Consider the following 27,483-nt stretch of genomic DNA (forward strand, 5'->3'; position numbering starts at 1 on the left):
AAATTGGGAAGGTAGACAGTAATCTACCCCTACACGGTATTCCTACCCTCCCTACACGGTATTCCTACTCTCCAGACACAATGGCTTTAGCTCAAGAGCATAAATAGTAGTAAAATAACAGTAAAATAATTAGGAGGTGATGAGTTTTGAGTATTTCTTCCTTTTGTTTTAATACAAGCTAATTGTCAGGTTATACAAGCCCATGTTAATAATGGCTGTGTTTAGCCACCAGCTTGCAAAGCCCCGCAAAATGTTCACAATCAGCTTTTGGAATTGGGGCAGCCCCCACTGAACTTATAACACCCACAGATGCTACTTCCCGCAGAGGACCTTGACTTCTCAGGATTTCTAGAAGTCGGGAGGTAGGGCCAGGACTTCAAGTTGTATGCAGGTTTTATTATCAACCCAGTGTGATCCGCAGAGGCCTTACGTGTACAGGAAATCAGAATCATACCCACACCCCAACTCTTTTTGAGACATTAAAACAAGCCCATTTCCTACCCAAACCTAAGACGAACTCTCAGCCCCCGTCTTCCGCCTCCCTTCGCTCCTCACCTCGTCTGCCAGCTGGTCGGCCCTCCGCTGCATCTCTTCCAGCTCATTGCGCATGTCCGCGTCCTCGGCCATGGTAGCGGTGGGGGGTGGCTGGGCGCCCGCACTGGCGGATCAGCGATGCGTTTGGCCCCCGAACCTGGGAAGAAGCAGATTGGAAAGTATGAGGGATTAGGCGTGTGTGTAAGTGTGTGCAAAGAGTGGAAGATCCGAGTGACCCACCGTCTGTCTCCAAGGCTCTGTCATCTTCTGAACTGGCAGCCACGCCCACACAAGAATCTACAGAATTACGCTCGTTCCCCCAAAGGCTCCGTGAATACACTTGCCAACTTTACCATGGAGACAGGTACCTGTCTACCTATAAAGTATTCTTAAAGACACAAACCACTTAAGGGTTAGGAATGATGGGAGGGAGCAATGTGGTTTGGGGTTGGTACACTTTTAGTATCACATTTATTTATTTTTCTTGTTTCTAAACAACTTTTACTGTGGTATAGTTGACATACAGTCAACCCCACGTACTTGAACTGCATAATTTGAGAAGTTTTTACTTATGTATACGCCCAGGAAACCATGCCCACGATAAAGAAAATGAACATATCCACCACTCCTAAAAGTTTCCTTATGCTGTTTATAGTCCTACCCACCCACTGCTCCCCTTCCTAGCCCCTCCCACCTCCATGCCCAGAAACTGCTGATCTATATTCTGTCACTATAAATTGTTTTGCCTTTCCCAGAACTTTATATAATTGAAATCATATAGTATGTATTTTGTCTGCCTCCTTCACTTAGCACAATTATTTTGAGGTTCACCCATGTTGTAGCCTGTATTAATAGTGCATTCCTTTTTGCTGTTGAGTAGTATGCCATTGTATTTGGAGGTGCCTAGAAATGAGATTGCTAATGGGACTTGTGCAGGGGTGAGCCGCTATCACTCCAAAGAGGGGTGAGTCTTTGGCCCTGAAATGTGACCAGCCCATTTCTTGGCTATTCTCTTAAAATCTCATAGGGTGCAAATTATAGGTAGCAAGGCTGAGCTCCCTAAAGAGCAAAGCCTCTCCCTCCCTCTCTCTCCTTTCTCCCATCCTTCACTCCTTCTCAAATATTTATTGAGCAGCTATAATCTGCCAGGGCAGTGTTAGACATTAGGAAGACAGGCAAGTTCACTGCCTTTATAGAACACAGTCTGATTGGGAAGATAGAAGTGAAAGAAGGAAATTAGATGATTCAATGCGATAGTTAAGTACACTAGGGGACATGTCTGGTGTCAAGGGTGTCTCTGGTTTTGCAGCCGGCCTCCCTAACAAAGCTGTGTCCCCAGGAATGGCCATTAGGGGAAGGGGTGAAGGGCTTGCAGATGGGCTGCTGCAGATGGTAAGTGTTTGACGTGGTGAGACTTCTCTGTTAAGTAACACATTTGCGGAAGGCGTGGGCTCTTGTCTTGTGGCTGAGATGGCCAACTGTGCACTGGAATTTATCTTTTCTCCTGCATGGTAGAGCACTGTCTCTGGGAAACAGCTGTCCAGCCAGGAATTACATTTCAATCCCATTCCAAGGAGGTGATGCCATGTAGACGGTCCACAAATTGTAGCAAAATCATGTGTGTCCCTGTCAGACAGGGATGGTTGGTTCAGAAGCAGGCATTCTATTCCCTCTCTTTCCCCTTCTGCCAGAAAAACAGAGCCCCAGAGGATGGCTTATCTACGAGGCAGCAGCAAGTTGGGTCTTCCGGATCCTTGAATGGAGGAAAGTTGACTACCGGCCAGGAACACCTGAACTCTTAGATGAGCAAACAATACACTTCTATTGTGTTATGCCACTGAAAACATGAGGGTTTTGTTTCGTTCTAGCAGCTGGTATCATATTAACGGATAAAGGCCTGAAGAAACTTAAAATGGGATAGAAACACCGCTTAAGAGCATGACTAACCCAAAACGCATTTGTGATATTTGTGCTTGTGCTTCTATTGAAAACTGAAGCTGGGAAAGGAAATTATATTTAGGGCGTTGGGGCAATACCATGTTTGTATTATTATTTGCATGATAATTACTTTTTGCAAACATAAAAATGAAAATTCTTTATCCCCCCAAATCGGGAATATATTTACTGGAAGGAAGGGAACAAAAGCTCACTGAAGCAGGGCCTTGTTCTGAGCCTGGGTCAAGGCTCTGAGATCTCAGCTCCCAGGTTCAAGTTTATACTGCTTTTTCAACTGCTCAGGCTGAATTCCTATGAGATTCTAATTTAGTACATATTATTAGAATCTTTCACATATTATCACTCTTGTGAAAGAAGTCATCCTATTTAAGGGTACTTAGGGGGAATCCTAAGTTGAAACTTCTTTGGAGATAATAGACTTCATTGTTCTTTTCTGCTCATTGATTCTGGGTAAAGCATCAAATATGAAATCAAAGTGAAAAAAATGAAATAAAAGATCTTCAAGGCTGCATTCTGTCACTGCCATGAAAAAATCAGGTAATAAGCTTGAGTTAGGTTAGTTTTATAAGCATCCATTTAAAAAACTGACAGAGCATCTTATTGTATTCCTGTTAATTTCCAAACACCTGTTCTGGCCACCAGAATGTGTGCTTAGGATACAATGTGAAGCTGTAAACACAAGTCTCCATTAGAGATCTAGAAAACAGAAAGTGGAAGGAATTTATACCAAATCACTCCCGAACCTCAGGATGAGCAGGAACAAAATTCCAGTGTCCCCCTTCGTGACTGGAAACCCACCCTCCAGTGTAAAACCATGGGCCCACGGAGAATTGAGCAGACTGTGGGCTATAGCTTCCTGGAGCCAATAAAGGCTTTGAGGTATGAAAGGCCTGTTTGGCCTGTTGGCTCTGGCACACAGAATCTGGGTCTGTGCAAGTCATAAGCCTTAAGTTTTCTCAACAGGATAAACAGTGCCAACACAGGGATAAACAGCCCTCACAGGGCTGCTGAGGGGAATAAATTATAGAAAGTTCCAATCAACCTTGTTTGTAAGGATGTGAGGGCTTAATGTTCAGAAAGCCTTGCTCATGCAGGATAGGCTCATCCCCTTTGCTCAGAGGGGAAGGAATCCAGTGTTTGTTAATTAGCTTTCCTTTCTTAACAGGCGGGGCGAGGCCGTTGCCGTGGTGCTGGGCACCCATGGAAACCAGGAGAGCACCTGAGCCTTCAGTCTCTAAGGGGCTCCTCTCCCAGGATCCCAGGAGCACCAGCAGGAGACAAACACGATGCCTTCTGGCCCTGCTCGCCAGCCCTGTTCTCCAGCTTGACATTGTGCTGCTGGGCTCTGTGGGGGAGCCTCATCCTCCAGCCTAAGCACAGAAATGACCTTTGAATAGCCCAGTTTGTTGGAGGCAGGGGTCTCTGTGCTTTCAGATCTGTGGTTCTATTACCGGTCCCCACTCCTCTGCCTTCTTGCCCATGGATGTTTGTGTGCTCTTTCTCTCCCTTTCTCTCTCTCTCTCTCTCTCACTCACACACGCACACTGAGAGCTCATGTGTTTCCTTGGCAATCTCCTCTCCAGGCTGCTATTCTCAGCCTGTGAAGAACAGCTGCAGGGCCCTAGCTCTGAGCTGACAGCAGCACATCGGGTCTGGCTGCTGGGCAGTTGACATGATGGCAGAGAAGCCACAGGGCAGATACCCTTGATTTCTGTCACTTCCATGGTTCCGCCAGGAGTTCTTACACCTTTGTGCCTCTCTAAAATTCTGGGATATGTCTGTAATGTGGTAGGTGGGCTGACGAATCTGACAGGTCTCAAACGCACAGAACTGCAAAGCTGAGAAACCATAGGATCTGGCTAGAGTCACTGCATGCACCTCCATACCTTCTGTTGGGATGTTTATTGCTAGTGTTTGATAAATCGTTCCCATGAACCCCACCCCATGCAAGTTAGCATTCTATCAAATAGTGACTGAAGAGGCATACCAAAGTTAATTAACAGTAATTTCACTAGCTGAAAGGATGTTAATAGGGAAATGGTATTTATTTTCAAGATGGTCTCTACCATATCCCTCATATCAGCACATTAAACCACTATCCTCTGTTACCTGAGCTAGTAGCTTGGCCACAACCAGCAAAACCTACTTAGTAAAGGAGGAAACCAGGAAGCAGAACTGCTCAAAACTATGCTCTGAGGCTCTGATGTAAGGCAATCAATGGCCCGGTCCATTAAAGGGCCAATAGTATCTTATTAATTATCTGAAACCAGTGCTTACTGCAGGGGCTGGCCATTCATAAGTGTTCAATCTAGGTTAATTGCCTGTGCAATGAATAACTACATGAACTATTCTGGCGTCCCTAGGCAGCATTTCATGTTTCCAAATCAACACATTTCAAGGTGTGGTCTAGGACAGTGCTTCTTAAACTTCCACAGAGTCAGAATAACCTGAAACTTTGTTAAAACAGGTAGCTGGGCCCCACCTCAGGGATGGGTCTGAGATGGGGTCCCACATTGCATTTCTAACAAGCCCCCAGGTGATGCTGCCATTGCTGATCCACAGAGCACACTTTGGGTACCTCTGGTCTATAGAATACCATCTCCTGGGATGTTAATAATTGCCACCACGTTGTGGGGGTGGGAGGTTCTATAGTTATACACATATATGAGTGGAGAAACAGCAAGATAAGTTAATCAGAGGCCTTGGAAGAATTAGGGTCCCTGGGGTTTGCTACCTATTTTTGTATTGGTCTTGGGCTAAGGATGAGTTTTACACTTTTTTTCTTTTCTTTTTTTTTTTTGTATTTTTAGAGACAGGATCTCACTTTGTTAAGGGCTGGAGTTCAGTGATGTGATCATCGCTCACTGTAGAGTAACCTTGAACTCCTGGACTCAAGCCTTCTGAGTAGCTGGGACTACTACTAGTGGTGCCACGATACCTGGCTAATTACTTTTACTTTCTGTAGAGACAGGATCTTGCCGTGTTGCTTAGGCTTATCTTAAACTCTTGGCCTGAAGTGATCCTCCCTCCTTAGTCTCCCAAAGTGATGAAATTACAGATGTGAGCCACTGCACCTGGCTGGTTTTTACATTTTTAAAGGGTTAAAAAGACACAGAGAAGAAAATCTGTGACATGTGAAAATTACCTGAAATTCAAATTTCAGGTTCCATAAATAAAGTTTTACTGGAGCATCCACAGTTCGCTTACCCGTTGTCAGTGGTTCCCTGCACGCTACAATAGCAGAGTTGAGTGGTTAACAAAGACCAGATGGTCCCCAAAGCTGAAACTGTTTACTACCTGGCTCTCGACTGAAGACATTTGCAGATCCTTGGCCTAAAAAACGTTCAATGGAAATCTTTAAATGTTCCCCATGACTTTTTACTATCCCTGGGGCACTGTACTTTTCCTAGAGACAGACAGCATAGGATATTTTTATCTGTCTGTGTTTGTCTGTAAAATCCCCTTTCATGGTGCTTCCTATGGTGGGGTTAGTGTTTGCTGCAGGATATTTTAAAATAAGAAATGATGCATGGAGTAAAATATAAAATATGAAAACAAAATTGCCTCTGACTAATCCTATGGGGTCTGAGGATTGCATGCCAAATTTAATCTGTACGATTAATTGCAAGGTTATAGGGCGCTCTCGCAGTCCTCATAAAGATTCCTAATTTCCATGACCAGCTGCAGACGAAGTTTCCCTTCCTCAGTAAGAAGTCCTGGGCCATTTACATCTGAGACAGGAACATCTGAGGGTCTATCACTGTCGAGGTATGTGGTACGAAAAGGGTAAGATGCAGTTATTTTTGGTGTCAGGGTTATTTGCAAAGCTCTTTATTTTGGTACATGCCAGTCTATGTAAGACCCTCATTAGACAGGGGACACATGGAGTCCAGAGAAAACTTTTCTCACTGTCAAGGGCTTACTTATTTAGCTGCATTAGGGTAAAACTGCTTTCTCGATGCAGAGTCTAGAACCAAGTGTTGAGAGGTGAAAGTGGATTCAGCAGTGTACGCTTTCTGATAAACATGGTGGATAGGGGCACAGCTATCATGTGAGGACAGTGGCCATTTGGGTAAGAAGAACGTGCCCTGAGCTAATAAATAATCTACTTCTTTCCACGTTTCCTCTTTTAATTAATAAAAGCCAAGAAATTTATATAAATCAATACCTATCATAGAGCTGAATTATTATAGAGAGCTGAAATCTACTTTTTAACGTCTTCCTGCATTGCTATTTATTTGGATGAAGCTTCTGCAGGGCAACCTTTCTTTTCTTTCTTGAGCCTGCCTGCTTTCTGGTGGAGATGCTTTTAAATTTGACAAAAATTGATGAATACTCTCTATATGCAACAAAGCCCAAAGAAGAACAAAGAGACTATAAATCAAGTTGGACACTCTCTTTGTATATTACCAATAATCATGTTAACTATACTTACTGAGGGCTTGCTCTTTGCTGGGCACTATTTCAAGTACTTTCACATAATGCACAACCTTACAAAAACCTTAAATGACGAGATGACTATCACCACTTTGTAGATTAGGAAACTGAGGTTTAGTGGTAACTATTAACATTTGACTAAATTATAGATCAGGAGTATAGGCCATAAAAATTTTTTTTTTCAAAGCATATTTATTCTCAAAGCAAGATGTGTGGATAGTTTGTATTTTAATTGAAAACTGGAGACTAATTTTTAATTTCATTGTCATATTGGAAAACAACACAGAATGGGCGGATAGATACATCTCATTATGTCCCAGCTTTTGATAATATTTAGGTGTATTATCTCTACCTATGTTTTTAATCTCTGGCTCCTCCATCTCCCACCTTTATTATTCTTATTTGTCTTTTTTCCCTAAGATATGTTATTGTGTTGGGCATAGTATAACTCTTTCAGTTGACAAATGATTATTTTTAATTTTTTCTTGTTTTTGGTACAGTAAAAATTGTCTATAAATTGTCCTCAGTGTGTTACTTTGGCTTTACCCTGGTTTTGGCATACAGAGTGTCCTTTGTTATTTATTTCTATATAGTTTTAAATTACAGTTTTAATTTCCTCTTTAACTCAAGAGTTATTTAAAAGTGTGATTTTTAAATGTTAAGTATTTGAGTTTTGTGTTTTCTAATTTTATCTTCATTATGGTGAGTGAAGGTGGTCCATGTGATTTTTGCTTTTTGGAATTTGTTGAGATTTCCTTTGTGCTCTACCATGAAGCCATTTTCAGTGAATGTTTAATTTGTGTTTGAAAAGAAATCCTACTCTGGGCTCAGTGCCTGTGGCTTAGCCACATACACCTGAGCTGGTGGGTTCGAATCCAGCCTGGGCCTGTTAAACAATGATGGCTTTAACCAAAAATAGCTGGGCATTATGGTGGATGCCTGTAGTCCCAGCTACTTGGGAGGCGGAAGCAGGAGAATTGCTTGAGCCCAGGAGTTGGAGGTTGCTGTGAGCTGTGATGCCATGGCTCTCTACCCATGGCAACAGCTTGAGGCTCTGTTTCAAAAAAAAAGAAATCCTACTCTGTCTTTAACCCTATCTAGTGACATAGATCAAATCAAACAGAAAAGGAACGTTTATGTTTTATTTAAACCCTCTACATTCCTTAGTCAACTGTGATCCATTGATTTCTGAAAGGGGAGTTTTTAGGTCTCTTATAATGACTGTAGCTTTATCAATCTTCTATTTCAGCCCATTTTTATCTTTTGCAGCTGTCTTGTCATATCTATAGGTCCATGATTGTTACCTTTTCATGGTGGGTTGTAGCTCTTATTATTAAGGATTAAGTATTGCCACCATACACTCCATTTCCTGATGTTTATATATTGCACAACTTTGATCAAACTCAATCAAATCAAATATGCACTTAACCTTACCCCTCTTATCTTCATAAACCAAACCAAAACAACAGCAACAACGTCAAACTAGCATTAAGCATCTAAGTCATGGGTTAATGTGCTCTCATTTGGTTTAAGACTCAGATGCTAACAGTAGGTCAGTCACTTTTTTTCTCTTGGTTTGTAGTCTCTCCCTCTGGGAAAAGTCATGGATTTGTTTGGAGGCTAATGATCTCTTCCCCCTGCTGTAATGGCATGAGAATATGAACAAGTGCTATTATTTTCATTGGATAAAATTTTTCCTTTAAGTGAATGCAACTGGGAGATGCAAAGTGCCCATTCTCAGGCAACAGCTAAGACAGTGATTGCTGCTGAAACAACTCCTTACAGCTGGGCAGGTGCCTCTGCAGCAAGCCAGGTGGGATTGGTGAAGAGGTGACTCCTTCACTTTTCTAAGTCACCAGAATTTGCCCCAGGTTTGAAGCAGACTTTTCCGCCTAAGCAAAACCAACATTTTATGACATGCAACTCTTAGTTGTCAAAGTATTATTCATAATAATAGTTATTTATTGAGAAGTAGGAATCAAACAGGAATGCATGCTACTCCAAATGTGGTCCCCAGAACAGCATCAGCCTCACCTAGGAGCCTGTTATGCAAGCACAACCTTAGGCTCCACCCCGTACCTGTTTGGTCAGGTCACTTCCTGAACAAGTTGCCAGGCATTAAAAGTTTGAGAAGTGCTGCCTCAAACCACATTATCTTCACATTAAGCATAAAAAAAAAGGAAGTGCAAATTGATTTGATAAGTAACCAGCTAAGATCTCAGAGCTGGTAATTGGAAGAGGCTGAGCTTCCCACTTTGGGGTTGATTCTATTTCTGTGTTTCCACTCTTGAGGATGAATTGCTATTTTAATTTCTACAATTTAGACATCCTGCAGACTTCCAGTATCCTTTGCCTCCCAAGAGGACTGGAAGTCTGTGGGGTGATGGGTTTTAAGAGTGTCCCAATAGTGCCCTGCCTGGAACTGTGGACAGTCTGGCTGATTTACATAAGATAAAGTTTTTTATTCAGAAAACAAAAGGGAGATGGTTATCAGAAAAAGCACACCAAAGGCCTTCTGTCTTCCTCAAATAATAGTGTCTGTGAAATCTAAGAAGATTGTTTAAGATAATCAGAGGAGGAAGACACTGAGGATTTTGAATACTGGAAATTCTAAGGATGGTCCTAATGTAAATTATTCTTCTTCCTCTGAAAATGGTAATTAAAGCTCACATCTTAATGCTAACTCAAGACCAGAGCAAAGAGTACTTTTAGCAGATAACATGGAACAAGGTTCTGTTAACACTCCTATTATTAAAAATGGCCATTTCTTAACTCTTCTGAGTCCATGGTTGTAAATTTGTAAAAGTGTGGACTGGACTCGGCTCCTTGTTACTGTATTTTGAATGATCTTGCACATGAAATTCAATCTCCTTCTCCTTTCATAGAGGGTACTATTGGGTTTAATCAATATCCTAGTTAAATCAATAGATTATATTTCAAACACAAAAAAGTCATGGTTCATGAGTGAAATGATTTAATATCTTGCATTCATTTTTCTCCCATTTTTGGGTTAGTGAATAGTAATTCATTCAGTTGTAATGAATACAACTGCTTGCAACAGGACTTCTCAGTCACCTGGTCTCCTTGCATCAAAATCTTTTATAGCTGCTTGTTGAAAATGCAGATTCCCAGTTGTGTCATCCGTGGAAAGAGATTTATGGAGGTCGGGCTAGAATTTTCAACAACCACACGTTCTTCTTATGCCTCCCAGAATGGAAGGGAGGACCCGCGTGTGGCATCACCTCGGGCTGAAGGTTGTTTCAAGTATCTAGAGGGAAACACTGACCCCCTGTGATAAAACATCACAATCTCATAGTTCCCCAGCATTTAGGAGGTCATCCTGACCTGAGGTGGTAGCTTCCTTTTCTTCTCATCATGTTATTTTCAATATTTGATGACATCGTATATACTTAGTTAAATACCATGAATACATGTCTTAAAGGAGGGGTTGGCTGAAGAATAATTTCAAATGGCAGGTACTTCAACCAGCTCACAGAAGTGTCACTCCCTCCCTCAGAAGCTCAATTCTTTTCAAGCATGGCTTATTTATTTTCTAGACTATTCTATCCCACATCATTCCTAAATTGGACTCTATCTATATATCTGGGTATAAATAGAAGCAGTCCGGATATGGTTTCTTCTGGGAAGGGAAGTCTGGCTTCCCCAAACAGCCCCTTCCCTGGGCTATTCCAGAATTATTGACAGCAACAGGGACAGGAACCTTTGGCTTATGTTTTGTTTTTTAGGGTGCTGGGTCTGGGGAGGCTGGCATTTAAATGCAGCTAGCATTGGCGTTTCTTAATTGCAATGGGGCAGCCGGCCATAACCAACACTGATTATGCCTAAATCTCTCTTTTTCAAAAATGCCAATGTTTCTTTTGTCTGTTTTGCAAATGTGGCTAAATGGGTATTTAGCCCTGTGGTTTGTGTTATATAACAGTTCCTGCTTGTTTACTTGGGAGCCAAAGCACAGTGAACTCACCGACCAGGAGAGAGGGAAAGGCAGAACCCAACCTTGTCCCCTTTATCCTGATCAGAGTCAAAGTGGGCCACAGTAACTGGTCCGTCCATTGGACCAGTTTATCCAACATTGCCTGAGCTGCTGTTAGAGCCCCATATCCTGCCCATAGCAGGAGAGCCCCTTAGTGGTGATCCTAGGAGCTCTAGCAAGAAGCCTCCTCCACTGTGCAGTGACAACTGATGGAAATGTTTATATTCTGAGGTGCACGGCTTGGTTCTTGGGAGATGAGCAGTATCCTCACAATAAAAAACAAGTCAGGGAGACGAGATTAAAGATGGAGGCCGAGTAACAGCTTCCCCGCAACTGGGAACAGCGAGTCTGGGGAGACAAGACTCCAGGCATCTCTGGCCGGTGGAATCTGCCTATAATCATCCCTTTGAGGATACATGGAGCCAGAAAGGGACTTCTGGACCCCAAGAGGAGGACAAAAACAGTGGAAAACTGGCAAGTGGTTGCGTGTGCTCGATTGACCTAATCACACAGGCAACCCTAAGTATAAGCAGCAGTGTGACTGTAAACCGGAAAGGCCTTACCTGTGAACTGTTTCCGTGTTCTTGGACTTGGCACTCAGTTGAACTGCCTTGGGGAGAGCTTGAGCAGGAGTGTGGAGAACTTTGGGCATTGTCTGGTGTCCCAGACTGAGACACTGAGCTGGGCACAGGAAGCCATTGTGAAAGAACTGCCCCAGCAAGCTTCCGCCCTCAGGGTCTCAGAGCAAGGATTGGGCGGGTCAAAGTAACCTACTGACTGAGCAGCCTAAAGGCGGGGGCTGAGCTGCCTTACAGCCTTAATCCTTAGGGGCAGAGTGAGACGGTTTTGGCACACTGGAGCCTTGGGCTGTTGCCCTGGGTAGAGTGCCGTCATGTCACAGCTCATAGCAACCTCAAACTCCTGGGCTTGGTGCCGCCCAGACCTCCATAAGAGCTGTGCAGCGACTCCCAACTTGTGACCCGCACCCACCGGGCCTCCGCATTCCCTGACCAGGAACTGCGGGAGCAACGCAACCCTGCATCCTCCCTCCTGTGTCCTCCCAGCTTCCACACTAGCCCATTCATCTGGACAGGGACTCTGGTAGCTGTGTGCCCTTTGGAGCCCTCCTTGCCACTGCTCAGAGCTCTTCTCCTGGCCAGAGACTGCTGGAGCCTTGGGCTCTCTGTGCCAAAGTCACTGGGCACCTGGCACTCCCAGAACTGTGCGCACCACCCCCAGCCCTGTTGCTAGATCCAGGTGTGTCACAAACTGGGGCTGCTTCCACAACCAGAACTCCCTAGCTAGAGCAGCCCCAGAGGAACTACACAGGGTCACTCCCTACAAAGATCCAGCAACAATAGAGTGATCCCGCTGGGGTCTAATTTTGGAGAGACACCTCCCCAACTCTGAGGACAGCCAGAGGCAATGGTGAAAAACAATCATGAGGCGAAATCAACAGAAAAACTCTGGCAATATGAATAATCAGAGTAGATTAACTCCCCCAAAGGATCAATGGGGCAGAAACAGCACAAGACCCCATGCCCAAACAAATAGCTGAGATGTCAGAAATTGAATTCAGGATCTGGATAGCAAATAAGATCGAAATAGAATTCCAAAAGTTATCTCAAGAATTCAATAGATTCAAAGACCAAATGACCAAAGAATTCAACACATTGAGACAAGAAGTTGCATCCCTCAAAGATCTGAGAAACACAGTAGAATCCCTCAGTAACAGAATGGAGCAAGCAGAAGAAAGGATTTCTGACATTGAAGACAAAGCTTTCGAACGCTCCCAAACCCTCAAAGAAGAAGAGAAATGGAGAGCAAAAACAGACCACTTTCTCAGAGAGCTCTCAGATAATTTGAAGAAAACCAATATCCGTCTTATAGGGATCCCCAAAAGTGATGAAGTGGCTTCACAAGGCACAGAGTCTCTTCTCCATGAGATTATGAAGGAGAACTTTCCAGACATGCTAAGAGTTTCCGAAATTCAGATAGCAGACAGTTTCAGAACTCCAGCACAACTCAACCCAAATAAGACATCCCCCAGACACATCATAATCAATTTCACTAAAGTTAATATGAAGGAGAAAATTCTGAAAGCTGCCGGACGAAAGAAAACCATTACCTACAAGGGGAAGAATATCAGAATAACTGCAGATCTCTCTGCTGAAACCTTTCAAGCTAGAAGAGGATGGTCATCGACTTTTTATCTCCTAAAACAAAATAACTTTCAACCCAGGATCCTGTACCCAGGTAAACTGAGCTTAATTTATGACGGAGAAATTAAAAACTTCAACGACATTCACATGTTGAAAAAATTTGCCACAACTAAACCAGCTGTCCAGGACATTCTTATGGACATTCTTACCTATCCTCCATAAAGACCAGCGTAATTCTCCACCACAAAAGTAAACCCACCCAAAAATTTTTTGATCAAATTCCAACTTTCACAGTCGCAAAAGGATTAAAATTGTCCACCGGTCTCTCGAAAGGCTTATCAATACTCTCAATTAATGTGAATGGTTTAAATTGTCCTCTAAAGAGGCATAGGTTGGCTGACTGGATACAAAAACTCAAGCCAGATATCTGCTGCATCCAAGAATCGCATCTTACATTAAAAGACAGATATAGACTCAAGGCGAAGGGATGGTCATCTATATTCCAGGCAAATGGAAAGCAGAAAAAAGCAGGCGTTGCAATTCTGTTCGCAGATGCAATAGGCTTTAAACCAACCAAAATAATTAAGGATAAGGATGGACACTTCATATTTGTTAAAGGTAATACTCAATATGATGAGATCTCAATTATTAATATTTATGCACCCAACCACAACGCACCTCAATTTATAAGAGAAACACTAACAGACATGAGCAACTCGATTTCCTCCACTTCCATAGTAGTTGGAGATTTTAACACCCCTTTAGCAGTCCTGGATAGATCCTCCAAAAAGAAGCTCAGCAAAGAAATTTTAGATTTAAACTCAACCATTCAACATCTGGACTTAACAGACATCTACAGAACATGTCACCACCCAAAAAACTGAATACACATTCTTCTCATCAGCCCACGGAACATATTCCAAAATCGACCACATCCTAGGCCACAAGTCTAACCTCAGCAAATTTAAAAAAATAGAAATTATTCCTTGCATCTTCTCAGACCATCATGGAATAAAAGTTGAACTAAATAACAACAGGAACCTGCATACCCATACAAAAACATGGAAGCTAAACAACCTTATGCCGAAGGATACATCGGTTATAGACGAGATTAAGAAGGAAATCACCATATTTTTGGAACAAAACAACAATCAAGACATGAATTACCAGAACCTCTGGGATACTGCAAAGGCAGTCCTAAGAGGGAAATTTATAGCACTGCAAGCCTTCCTCAAGAAAATGGAAAGAGAGGAAGTCAATAACTTAATGGAACATCTCAAGCAACTGGAGAAAGCAGAACACTTCAACCCCAAACGCAGCAGAAGAAAAGAAATAACCAAAATCAGAGCAGAATTAAATTATATTGAAAACAAAAGAATTATACAACAGATCAATAAACCCAAAAGCTGTTTTTTTGAAAAGATCAATAAAATAGATAAACCTTTGGCCAACCTAACCAGGAAAAAAAGAGTAAAATCTCTAATTTCATCAATCAGAAATGGTAATGAAATAACAACAGACCCCTCAGAAATTCAAAAACTCCTTAACGAATACTACAAGAAACTCTACTCTCACAAATATGAAAATCTGAAAGAAATCGATCAATACCTGGAAGCACGCCACACCAAGACTTAGCCAGAGCGAAGTGGAAATGTTGAACAGGCCTATATGAAGTTCTGAAATAGCATCAACTATACAAAACCTCCCTAAAAAGAAAAGTCCAGGACCAGATGGCTTTACGTCAGAATTCAACCAAACATTTAAAGAAGAACTAGTACCTATACTACTAAATATAGAAAATATAGAAAAAGAAGGAATATTACCCAGCACATTCTACGAAGCAAACATCACCTTGGTCCCCAAACCAGGGAAAGACCCAACAAGAAAAGAAAATTATAGACCAATATCACTAATGAATATAGATGCTAAAATACTCAATAAGATCCTAACAAACAGAATCCAAAAACACATCAAAAAAATTATACACCATGACCAAGTCGGATTTATCCCAGGGTTTCAAGGCTGGTTCAATATACGTAAATCTATAAATGTAATTCAACACATAAACAAACTTAAAAATAAAGACCAATTAAAATATGATTCTTTCAATTGATGCAGAAAAAGCTTTTGATAATATCCAGCATCGCTTCATGATCAGAGCACTTAAGAAAATTGGTATAGAAGGGACATTTCTTAAACTAATAGAGGCCATCTACAGCAAACCCACAGCCAATATCGTATTGAATGGAGTTAAATTGAAATCATTTACACTTAGATCAGGAACCAGGCAAGGTTGTCCATTGTCTCCATTGCTCTTTAACATTGTAATGGAAGTTTTAGCCATTGCAATTAGGGAAGAAAAGGCGATCAAGGGTATCCACATAGGGTCAGAAGAGATCAAACTTTCACTCTTCACAGATGATATGATCGTATATCTGGAAAACACTAGGGATTCTACTACAAAACTTTTAGAAGTGATCAAGGAATATAGCAATGTCTCAGGCTACAAAATCAACACCCATAAATCTGTAGCCTTTATATATACCAACAATAACCAAGCCGAAGAAACAGTCAAGGACTCTATTCCTTTCACAGTAGTGCCAAAGAAGATGAAATATTTGGGAGTATACCTAACAAAGGACGTGAAAGATTTCCACAAAGAGAGCTATGAAACTCTAAGAAAAGAAATAGCCGAAGATGTTAACAGATGGAAAAACATACCATGCTCATGGTTGGGAAGAATCAACATTGTTAAAATGTCCATACTGCCCAAAGCAATATATTATTTTAATGCAATTCCTATTAAAGCTCCATTGTCATACTTTAAAGATCTTGAAAAAATAATACTTTGTTTTATATGGAATCAGAAAAAACCTCGAATAGCCAAAACATTACTCAGCAATAAAAACAAAGCAGGAGGAATCACGCTACCAGACCTGAAACTGTACTATAAATCTATAGTGATCAAAACAGCATGGTACTGGCACAAAAGCAGAGAAGTAGATGTCTGGAACAGAAAAGAGAACCAAGAGATGGATCCAGCTACTTACCATTATTTGATCTTTGACAAGCCAATTAAAAACATTCAGTGGGGAAAAGATTCCCTATTTAACAAATGATGTTGGGTAAACTGGCTGACAACCTGTAGAAGATTGAAACTGGACCCACACCTTTCACCATTAACTAAGATAGATTCTCACTGGATCAACGATTTAAACTTAAGACAAGAAACTATAAAAATACTTGACGAAAGTGCAGGGAAAACTCTTGAAGGAATCGGCCTGGGTGAATATTTTATGAGGAGGACTCCCCAGGCAATTGAAGCGGTATCAAAAATACACTACTGGGACCTGATCAAACTAAAAATCTTCTGCACTGCCAAGAACATAGTAAGTAAAGCAAGCAGACAGCCCTCAGAATGGGAGAAAATATTTGCAGGTTATACCTCTGTTAAAGGTCTAATAACCAGAATCCACAGAGAACTCAAAGGTATTAACAAGAAACGAACACGTGACCCCAACTCAGGGTGGGCAAGGGACTTGAAGAGAAACTTCTCTAAAGAAGACCAATGCAAAATCTACAAACACATGAAAAAAAGCTCATCATCCTTAATCATCAGAGAAATGCAAATCAAAACTAGTCTGAGATATCACCTAACCCCAGTAAGAGTAGCCCACATAACAAAATCCCCAAACCAGAAATGTTGGTGTGGATGTGGAGGAAAGGGCACACTTCTACACTGCTGGTGGTAATGCCCACTAATACGTTCCTTCTGGAAGGATGTTTGGAGAATACTTAGAGACCTAAAAATAGACCTGCCATTCGATGCTATAATTCCTCTACTAGGTTTATACCCAGAAGACTAAAAGTCACAATATAACAAAGACATCTGTACCAGAATGTTTATTGTACCCAATAATAAATGTACCCAATTCATAATTGCTAAGTCATAGAAGAATGGAGTGCCCATCGACCCATGAATGGACTAGCAAATTGTGGTACATGTATACCATGGAATACTATGCAGCCTTAAAGAAAGATGGAGACTTTACCTCTTTCATGTTTACATGGATGGAGCTGGAACATATTCTTCTTAGCAAAATATCTCAGGAATGGAAGAAAAAGTATCCAATGTACTCAGCCCTACTATGAAGCTAAATTATACCTTTCACATGAAGACTATAACCCAATTATAGCACAAGACTATGGGGAAAGGGCCAAGGAGTGGGAAGGGAGGGGGAAGGTTTTGGTGGAGGGAGGGTAATGGGTGGGGTCACATCTATAGTGTATCTTAGAATGGGTATAGGCGATTGCACTAATGTACACAGCTATGATTTAACAATAAAAAAAAAAAAAAAAACAAGTCAGGTGGTTTTCGGCTGGTGGAGCCATGAGAGGATCTTAGATGTGCTGCCAAAAACGTATGCTCTAGAAAGATTTACCAGGAAAGAAGGCAAGTTCTGTCTTCATTAAACTTCTAATTTCATTAAACTAAGAATCTAAAAAACCTCAGCCAGTCTAGCTATATCATACTTCATATCATTTTGTTTTATATGGTTAACATTTTATATGGTAAACATTTCAAAGAACAAAAAAGTTCAAAGACAGTAATTATATTCTTTTTTTAACTGTTTTCTTTTTCTTTTCTTTTCTTTTTTTTTCTTTTTGACAGACTCTCACTCTTTCAGTGGAGTACCCTGGTATCAGCCTATCTCACAGCAACCTCCAACTTTTGGGCTCCAGCAATTCTTTTGCCTCGGCCGTATGAGTAGCTGGGATTACAGGTGTGTGCTAGTTTTTCTATTTTTAGTAGAGATGGGGTCTCACTCTTGCTTAGGTTGGTCCTCAATTCTTGAGCTTAAGCAATCCACTCACCTTAGCCTCCCAGAGCGCTAGGATTACAGACATGAGCCACCCTGCCCAGCCTTGTTTTTGATCAACTTAATTTAAGTGTGTCACAGAAGTTTAGCTTGTGCTGCAAAAAAAGGTTGAGAAACACTGTGTTAGATGCTAAATGCAATAATTCCTTTCAGGGGTGCCTGAGCAGACAGAATACAAGACCAAACAGAAATATCCCCATGCCCCTGTTCTCATTAAAACCAAACTATAGTAGAAGCTGTGTAAATTGACCACCAAAGGGACTGTAACAAACTGGTCAACATACAAAGACAGTCATCATAAGGAACTGGGCCTACTGTACTGATTCATATATGTCTGGTGTATGGAAATTAGGCCAACTTAAGGAGGTTATCAGTGTGGGGAGGTGATCAACTATGGAATTCCACTGTATTTCTGTGCTCATATGGCCAGATCAATCTGGAAGCTCATATGGAAGGTGCTGTGTATGCTGGCTCACTGCAGTTTTGCCCTCAGTAGTGGATGTTATGGTGCTTAGTTCTCTAACCAGTTCTTTAAGGTCAACCCTGTTCTGTGCCTGGGACTCTGTTTGTAAGATCACCCTAATTATAGTTTGTCTGACCATTGAGTGCAGCAAGTATCTGGGAGCTATGGTCCCTGGTAGGGCAGCCCCATGGCTAACAAATGGCTGGAACAGGCATTCTAAAGGCCAGCTCTTTTGCCTTAAGGTATAACAAGCCACCAGGTATGAGGAACCCTCCAAAGATTCCCCCAGGACCTCACCCAAGCTGGGATACTGCCTGCAATGGTTCCTTTGCTTGGTTTCCACCCATCCTCATTGCCCTTCTTTTCCCACTTCCTTGTGGGTTTCTCCTGGGAGCACTTTCTTAATAAACCACTTGTACATAAATCCTCGTCTCAGAGTCTGCTTCTGAGGAACCCGAGACAGCTTTCATTTGTTTATGAGCTATATTTTATCACATATAGATGGCTGAATGCTAAGTACTTCAAGGAATCAATAAATTATTGCATGAAGAAAAGAAGGAGAAATAGAAAAAAAATTTTCTGTATTCCCAGCCAAACCAAAAAATATCCATATTAAGAATATCACAGAGCATCTAGAACCTGAAGGTTATTGGAACATCGTTTGTCGCAGGAAGAAGGGAAGCTTGGAGAGGTGAGATAATTTGAGACCATATAGTCATCCGGAGCCTGAATCTTTTAACTTCCCGATCTGGGGCTCATCTTAAGGTATCTTTGAAATAGCAAACATCAAAAAACTTGGAGGAAGGGACTTGTCTCATCTATGCTTATTGAGGATGTTTTTAGAGTATATAAAAATAACATGACTAAGGCTGATGTGACCGTGCTTTTTTAATGTTAATTCAAGATGTTTACTATTTTTATATTTCATGATATCATCCTAGCAAAAACCAAAACTCTAGTTTCTTCTGGCTTAGATCTTTCTTGGTGGGTACTGTATGTGTTAGAATAGAATGCTTTCTCTCCGAATTAAAAGGAGGCATACAAACTTCAGGGTATTTATCAAAGAATCAATGTAGTTTGTGTTGTTAAACTAATTGAGTTTTGGCATTTTCTATTATTTTCTACTTTCTCCTGGAGACAAGATGAGCAGATTGGCAGGAGAATGATGCTAATCAACATGACCTCTGTTGTTCTAGAGAATGTCCTTTGGGTGAAAGAAGGCATCTATGGCCAGGGGCCCCATGTCCTGAACCCTTTATCCTTGTGAATAGTTTTTCCAAAACCCTGGATTTCTTGTGCCTTCTTTGTAATTAAGGCATAAATGCACACTGGATTATTAATTTATTTAATCTTCTGAAAAACTGATTTTATTTATTTATTTATTAAATCATAGCTGTGTACATTAGTGCAATGTGCTGGTTTCATATACAATCTGAAATATTTTCATCAAACTGTTCACCATAGCCTTCATGGCATTTTCTTAGTTATTGTATGTAGTCATTTGTATTCTGCATTTAGTAAGTTTCATCTATACCCATTCTAAGATGCACCGTAGGTATGGCCCCACCCATTACCCTCCCTCCACCCCAACCTCTCCCCCTTCCCTTGGCCCTTTCCACATATTCTTGTGCTATAGTTGGGTTATAGCCTTCATATGAAACCTATAAATTAGCTTCATAGTAGAACTGAGTACATTGGATACTTTTTCTTCCATTCCTGAGATACTTTGCTAAGAAGAATATGTTCCAGCTCCATCCATGTAAACATGAAAGAGGTAAAGTCTCCATCTTTCTTTAAGGCTGCATAATATTCCATGGTATACATGTATCACGATTTGTTAATCCATTTGTGGGTCAGTGGGCACTTGGGCTTTTTCCATGACTTAGCAATTATGAATTGGGCTGCAATAAACATTCTGGTACAGATGTCTTTGTTATATTGTGATTTTTGGTCTTCTGGGTATATATCTGGTAAAGGAATTATAGGATCGAATGGCAGGTCTATTTTTAGATCTCTAAGTATTCTCCAAACATCCTTCCAAAAGGAACGTATTAGTGTGCATTCCCACTGGCAGTAAATGATATCTATAAAATTAAAAGTTTTGTGGCTATGTTTTCTTAATATACATTGAAATAGAAACACAATTAGTAAAATTTAAAAAACAGACATCTTCTATCTTCCTCCTGAGCTCATCTGCCCAGCCACTGAGGGCATATGTGTTCTTTGGGAGTTCATTGCTACAGATGGGGCTTGGGGTCAAATGCCCTTCATTCTTGCCTATATTTCTACATGTCTGACCCACGTAGAGAGTACATAGAGGGGCCAGGGAAACTTGGCAAACAAGGACTCTGTTTGAGCAAAATCCAGGTTGCAAGGGCCCAGAGCATAAAAACGAAAATTTTGAGCGCGTGTAAGAATCTTCATCTTGGGATCAGAACCCCTGCAGGACAAATGATTTCCCTCAGTCATTCACACTCAGTTTATTTGTTTTTACATACATTCAAGCTGGGAGGGACACAGGGTGGTCAAGAACTTTGAAATTACATTGTACTAAGGGTGGTTGAAGGTATGAGGGTGTTTATCTGTGAGAAATGAAAGGAGACAACTCAATAGTTTACCACAAAGAATGGATATTAGACTTGTTCTATGATAACTTAAATTATTTGTGGTTTAACTTAAGATTCTTTAGCATGGATATGTATTAGTTGTGATCTGTACCAGAGAGGGGGTTGGTAAACCCTGTAGCTACCCTAATCAGGGACGGTACATGTTCAGGACGGGTAGACGGTACATGTTCAGGACGGGTAATTAGCATTTGAAGGGTTTTTATGAAGAGCTCACATTCCTGAGACACATTCCTTGAGCTGCTGTAAGTGCTTCAACTCCCTCTGTCTGTGATCAACTGGAAGGTTTGCTAAGTAACATAATGGATGTATAATTTTTTTTATTAGCACAATGAGTGTTCAAAATATATGAATTGGCTAAAAATACTGTATAGACCTCGACTCCTAAAAAAATGAAAAACCCAGCCTGGTGCTGCGTTGAGCACCTGCAATCCCAGCGGTTTCCAGAGGCTGAGGCAGCAGGATGCCCACAGCCCAAGTCTGAGGCCGCAGTGAGCTATGACACCACTGCACTCTGCTCAGGGCACAGGGTGGGACTCTGTCTCAACAACAACAATAAACACAAAAGCAAAGAAATCAAAATAAAAAATAAGTTAGGAAATAACAAAATATATACATATGAATTGGCTAAAAATACTGTACAGATCCTAAAATGCCATATAACATAAACAGGGTGTGTGTAGATGTTGTGTATTATGTGTCTGTATAGTTTATATATACGAGGCGGACATAAAGTTCGTGTGCAATTTAAAATAGTTTAACATAGTAAATTGTACACAAACTTTATGGACACCTTGTATACAGTGAGTCTGAAGCTTAAAGCTTAAATTTGCCCCTTTATTCTTTCTTGTTTAGGGGATTCTCTTGATCCCTTGTTCTCATCTGGAGGTTCTTGCTAAAACTCAGATTGCTGATATAGTAAATGAGTCTGGGGTAGGGCCTGATAATTTCCACGTGCAAGGTTCCCATCTGAAATGTGGCTTTTGGTTCAAGGAACACACTTTGAGCACCACTCCTTAATCTGATCTGATCTGAATCCTGCCATTAGAATTTTATGTGCTTATTGGAAGGGGCAAAAGAACAGAAAGCTGGTACTTCATTATGCTACTAGAACAAGTGTTGCGATTAGCCTTGGGTCTGCTTGCTAGTAAATCCTTGAATGAGGGAAGAACGCATCCCTCTAACAAAATATCTAGTTTCATGGTCATGAGGGATGAGACCTAACAACTTCACCTACTCTAACTACATCTGTTAAAATAATTACCGAGAATTACCATGTTGGCAGAAGACAATGTGCATCCGGCTCCAGGAAACGGAAAATCATCGAGCACTGAGAGGAAGTTACAGAAGAACTTCGTAAGAAATCTGTTCAAATGTGGATTGGAAGACTAGGAAGAAGTAGTTCCCAGTTCTTGGAAGTATTCAAAGAAAGGCCAGCCAGTCAGCAGGTGGTCTTTATGGATATGATCCTTTTATAAGATGGGACATCAGATCAGGGGATGTGTAAATTTCCTTCCAAATCTGGGATCTCTGACTCTATGGAGAAAGGCAAGATGTACCGACAGTGCCAATGCCACAGCCTGGCTCTCTTTATAAAAGTAGGTTCTTTGCAGCAATTGAAATTGGGATTTGGGGATTAGCTGGGGCAAATCCTTTAACTTCCTAAGCCAGCAGACTCATAGGAAGGAGCTGATTCACTTTCAGGAAACAAAAATGCCAACCTAATTGTTATTTCTCTGGTTAATCTGATAATCTCAGAGCAAACAACATGGGCATTCACCCTGGACTTTATCATGTTCACCTGGGATGGAGATAATTGTTTTTTCCTTAGATAACAGGTCTGCTATGTCTCTCCTTGGAGGAACCAGGACTTTGAACAAACCCACCAACCTACTAAGCAGTTAAGCAAAGAGACTTCCCTAGAAAATTATTTGCTCTAGAAACAAATTCGCCATGGGGTTTCTTTAAATAGCAAAGCTACAAGCTTACATACATTTTAGCATCTAACAGATCCTTAAGTACTTGACACAGAGAATGGGAACAAAAAATAAAAATGGCCAAAGTGTTCGGAGTCCCAGCTGATGGCAGATGGGCTCCGTGTAAGTGGATGGGGACAAAAGACTGATTTGTTAAATTAGATTTACCAAATATCCAGTTGCTTAAGATAAGTAACTAGGGTGACTGTAACTCCCTCAGTGTGTAAATTTGACTTCTCCAGTTACGCAGTTTGGCATTCACTATCATTAACATGGGAAGGATTGAGAAAGCACTTTGGATTAGAGCTTGCAGGCCAAGAACCTGGGGATTTTTGTAAACCAAAATCCATCTTTGTACAGAGAGCATGTACTGAGAATATCAGTTGGAAGGAAGCAGTTTGTGGCCAATTGCTAAGATGTTTTTGCTGGATCAGCCTCCACTCAATGTGAGTGTTTTATGTTCACATCTACCACTGGATCCATGTTTGACTATGGCTAGTTTCAAGGCACCATTTCAAAAAGTTCAAAACATGACTGTCATAAAGATAAAGAATGAATGTGTGCTGACAATTTATTAACTCATTAATGAAATAACGAGTGAGGTGATAAAAAGCTGGTTCAAAGATAATCCATACATGATACCGGAGAAAGCTGGCTGATAAAGCTGTGACTTCGAGAGTTATCTCTTCTATCAGACAGAAATCATTTAAATTTTTATCACACAAAAATCTCCAGATTAACAAACATATAACCGTACAGGGTCAGAATCCTGATAAAAAGTTAATGGTTTAGTCAAAGAAAGAGAATAGATAATTCTTGAGTGGGTTCACTGGAAAATGCATCAAGTGAAAAAACATGCATCCAATATTTTGCCTTATTTCTAAGTTTTGGATAATAATATGCTTAATAATACAAACAGGTGAAATTTGGTAGCACCTCCCAGTGAACTACAACGTCTCTTGCTTTGGAAGGCTGAATAACTATGTAATATTTCTCCCGGTGTTCTTAGTAAGAACTAAAAACAAATATCTTATGTCCACATTTGTTGAATCCAGAGGAGCACATTCAAGCTTTCTGGGGAACTTTAAAACAATTCCAAGTTGACATCCCAGACCAGTTCAATCAGAATCTCATAGAATAAATCCAAAGAAGCAATATATTTTAAAGCTTCCCAGATGACTTTAATATTCAGCCAAGATTGAAAACCACCGCACTATTTAGAATCAATATATATGTATGTGTATATATGTATATATATATACATTTATTTTAAATAAAAAATCAAAGTTATATCTGTCTTATCTTGTTTTGACTTTATGAATTTTTCCGCTACTCACTAAAAACTGCTCAAATTCCATTTTTAAAGACTGCATTGTGGCCCATCATATAATGTATTAGGATTTATTTAGTTAATCCCCTATTACTGGATGTTTAGGGTTATTTCCCTCCCCCTTTCTTTCCTTTTGCCATTATAAATTAGCTTGCCATAAACTTTCTGAAAGTTTTATCTTCATCTTGGGTTATTTCCTTGTAATGGATTCTTGGGAGTGGACTTATAGGTCAAAAAAAAGTGAATGTTTTAAAGAAATCTGAGATTTATTGCCAAAATGCTTTCCACAGAGGCTTATCAATGTGTACTTGTGATTTCCTCATTTATTTACTTGTAAAATATTTCAAAAAGAGTTTATAATTCATTTTTTTCTAATTTCCTCAGTGGCCATTTATAATTTAACTTTTTAATCCAGCGAAAATTTATGTTAGTATAAGGAAAGAGTTAAAGCTCTAATTTGATATCTTTACAAACAGTCTCCTTTGCAATATCATTTGTCAACTAATCAACTAATCATCATTTGTCAGTCTTTCCCTATTAGTTTATGACTCAAAAAAGTTCATAACAAAATATGTAGGTTAATAAACCATACTTTGTAATACTGGATGGACTCAAGAGATACATGTGATTCTAACAAACTAGTTTGAGTGTATTCTTGCCTAAATCTTAACCATTATTGTTTCTTAGAGACACCTAGTTCTGGTTTTAACTCTTACTCATTTATAGAATACTTAGGTGTTGAAAAACAACCCAGAGCTCATCCTCTCTAAGATGGTTTAAATCTGTCTACAAGCAGCTTGTAGCTTTGCCAGTAACAGGTCTGCCTAAACCCATCTGTTCTCCTTTACAAACGTTACTTCTGTGATATTGTTTATGCCCTTGTATTATCTGGGAAGATGTTTTTCTACATAACATCTCAGAATGATTTATTACCAATTCTGAAGTTAGTGGGATCTATGTTTTGTTCTTATAGATTTATTTATATGTTTTCATCTTGTAATCACTGTAATCTCACCATTCTTGCCATATAGCCCTACTTAAAATCAGTAAGTAAAGCTCAGAGTTATTAAAGTCACGTGACTCACAAAAAAAGGAAGCTAGAATTTTTAATCATATTTAAGAAAACAGAAAAATTTTCTCATTTCTACAATTCCTGTGTTAAATCGTAGAAAAGGTAGCCTTGCCTTTTTTTTTTGTAGAGACAGAGTCTCACTTTATGGCCCTCGGTAGAGTGCCATGGCATCACACAGCTCACAGCAACCTCCAACTCCTGGGCTTAAGTGATTGTCTTGCCTCGGCCTCCCGAGTAGCTGGGACTACAGGCACCTGCCACAACGTCCGGCTATTTTTTTTTGTTGCAGTTTGGCCGGGGCTGAGTTTGAACGCGCCAGCCTCGGTATATGGAGCCAGCGCCCTACCCACTGAGCCACAGGCTTGCCTACTAATTTTTGTAATGATCATACTTCGTTTGTAACTTCCCTATGCAACTCTTTCCAGTATTAGCTTTGTTGAGTCTGAGAAACCTTTCTCATGTGTCTCCTGTTGCCGGCATTGTACAGATCATTAGTGATTGTTATGAAGAGGAACAACAGGCCTCAGTGAATTCCCCATAAACTCTGAGCTGGCAAAGGAAATAACATATGTGTGTGTTACTACTCCAGAAATATGGAAGCGCTTACTCTGACCCATGTAGCCTCTCACACCCAGTCTCTGTACTGACTGAAAAGTTATTTGCTCATTTGAAGAACATGAACAAAATGGTAGTTAAGATTAAGGGTTCTATCCATGGCAGGGGAGCAGGCGTCGCTCTATGGCCCTATAAATAATCAGTCTGAAGTGCTTGGCTGCACCTGTGAGTCTGGGTGTTACCATCCAGACTTTTGGGAACCTGGCAAGGTGGCAGTCACGGTCATTACTCTCACCCATGGGCCTGCTTGGACCCTGTGGTTTGGCAAACTCCAACAGGCAAATGCCCAGGTCTTTCTCTTACCCAAAGGTTAGGCTATGGGCTGCCCTGAGAATTGGGGTGGCGGAAGAGATCCCCCCACCCATATCATTTTAAGTACACTCAGCTAGCAAATGGCAGGTCTCAGGAGTCCCACTGGGATCCAGATGAAGAAACTAGTCTGAAGCCTCACACCCCTTTCTATGTGGGCTGAGCTAAAAATGGAGAAGCTAGGGAAACTTTCTCTGTGGTCAATGAGGTGAAAAGCAGGTTGTATTTGTTTTAGAAGAAGTTTCTGAGGCTCTGGGATTGCCCAGTGTATTTAAAAAAAAAAAAAAAAATCCTCCAGACTGGGGCAGGTCTGACTCTCTAGGACTTTGCCTTGGGGGAACCATATTTTCCCTGGAGGATTTTGAAAGGCTGCTTTTCCACCTGCTGCGAGGCCCATATCTTCCTATTGGCTGCTCCTCCTGCCGCCACAGTATTCATGAAGCACATAGCATGAGATGGGCAAACTGCTCGAGCAAAGCATCATGTTTCTGGGAGCTTCAAAACAAGACTGCCTTCTTTTGGGATTTCACAAGCCATCTGCAGAGAGGAGCTTCTCTCCTGGAGGTGGGAGTGGTGGGAAAAGGAGGTGGTCCTTCTAGAAGAAGCCAACCCTGAGGCAAGGGTCTATGTGCAAGTGATTTATCAAGGGGTCTCCCAGGGAGACCAGGAAGGGAGAGGAAGAAGTAAGTAAGAAAGGAGGAGAAGGCCAGCAAGGATGGTGTCCCAGTGCCAGCCTTACTCTCAGTGGGGGGGAGGAGGGGGGAGTCTGGAGTCCTTGTTTTGAGACAGAGTCTCGCTACGACACTCTCAGTAGAGTGCGTGGCATCACAGTTCACAGCAACCTCAAACTCTTGGGCTTACGTAATTCTCCTGCCTCAGCCTCCCAATAGCTGGAACTACAGGCACCTGCCACAACGTCTAGCTTGCTTTCTTTCTTTCTTTCTTTCTTTCTTTCTTTCTTTCTTTCTTTCTTTCTTTCTTTCTTTCTTTCTTTCTTTCTTTCTTTCTTTCTTTCTTTCTTTCCTATTTTTTGTGGAGACAGGGTCTGGCTCTTGTTCAGGCTGGTCTTCAACTCCTGAGCTCAGGCAATCCACCTGCCTCTGCCTCTCAGAGTGCTAGGATTTCGGGTGTGAA

At 41.0% G+C, this 27,483-nt stretch overlaps 1 protein-coding gene across 2 annotated transcripts in view; it reads right to left on the reverse strand.

The window, feature by feature from the left end:
• Positions 1 to 27,483, reverse strand: part of SNAP25 (synaptosome associated protein 25) — a 99,171-nt gene that overhangs the window by 29,928 nt on the left and 41,760 nt on the right. For both annotated transcript variants that reach the window (XM_053574761.1, XM_053574762.1), the window contains exon 2: positions 556 to 691. In XM_053574761.1, the coding sequence (XP_053430736.1) occupies positions 556 to 627 (72 nt within the window). In that variant the 5' untranslated portion in view covers positions 628 to 691. The remainder of the gene's footprint in view (positions 1 to 555; positions 692 to 27,483) is intronic.

Source organism: Nycticebus coucang, chromosome 21 (assembly GCF_027406575.1).
Source record: "Nycticebus coucang isolate mNycCou1 chromosome 21, mNycCou1.pri, whole genome shotgun sequence".
Taxonomy (NCBI): Eukaryota; Metazoa; Chordata; class Mammalia; order Primates; family Lorisidae; genus Nycticebus; species Nycticebus coucang.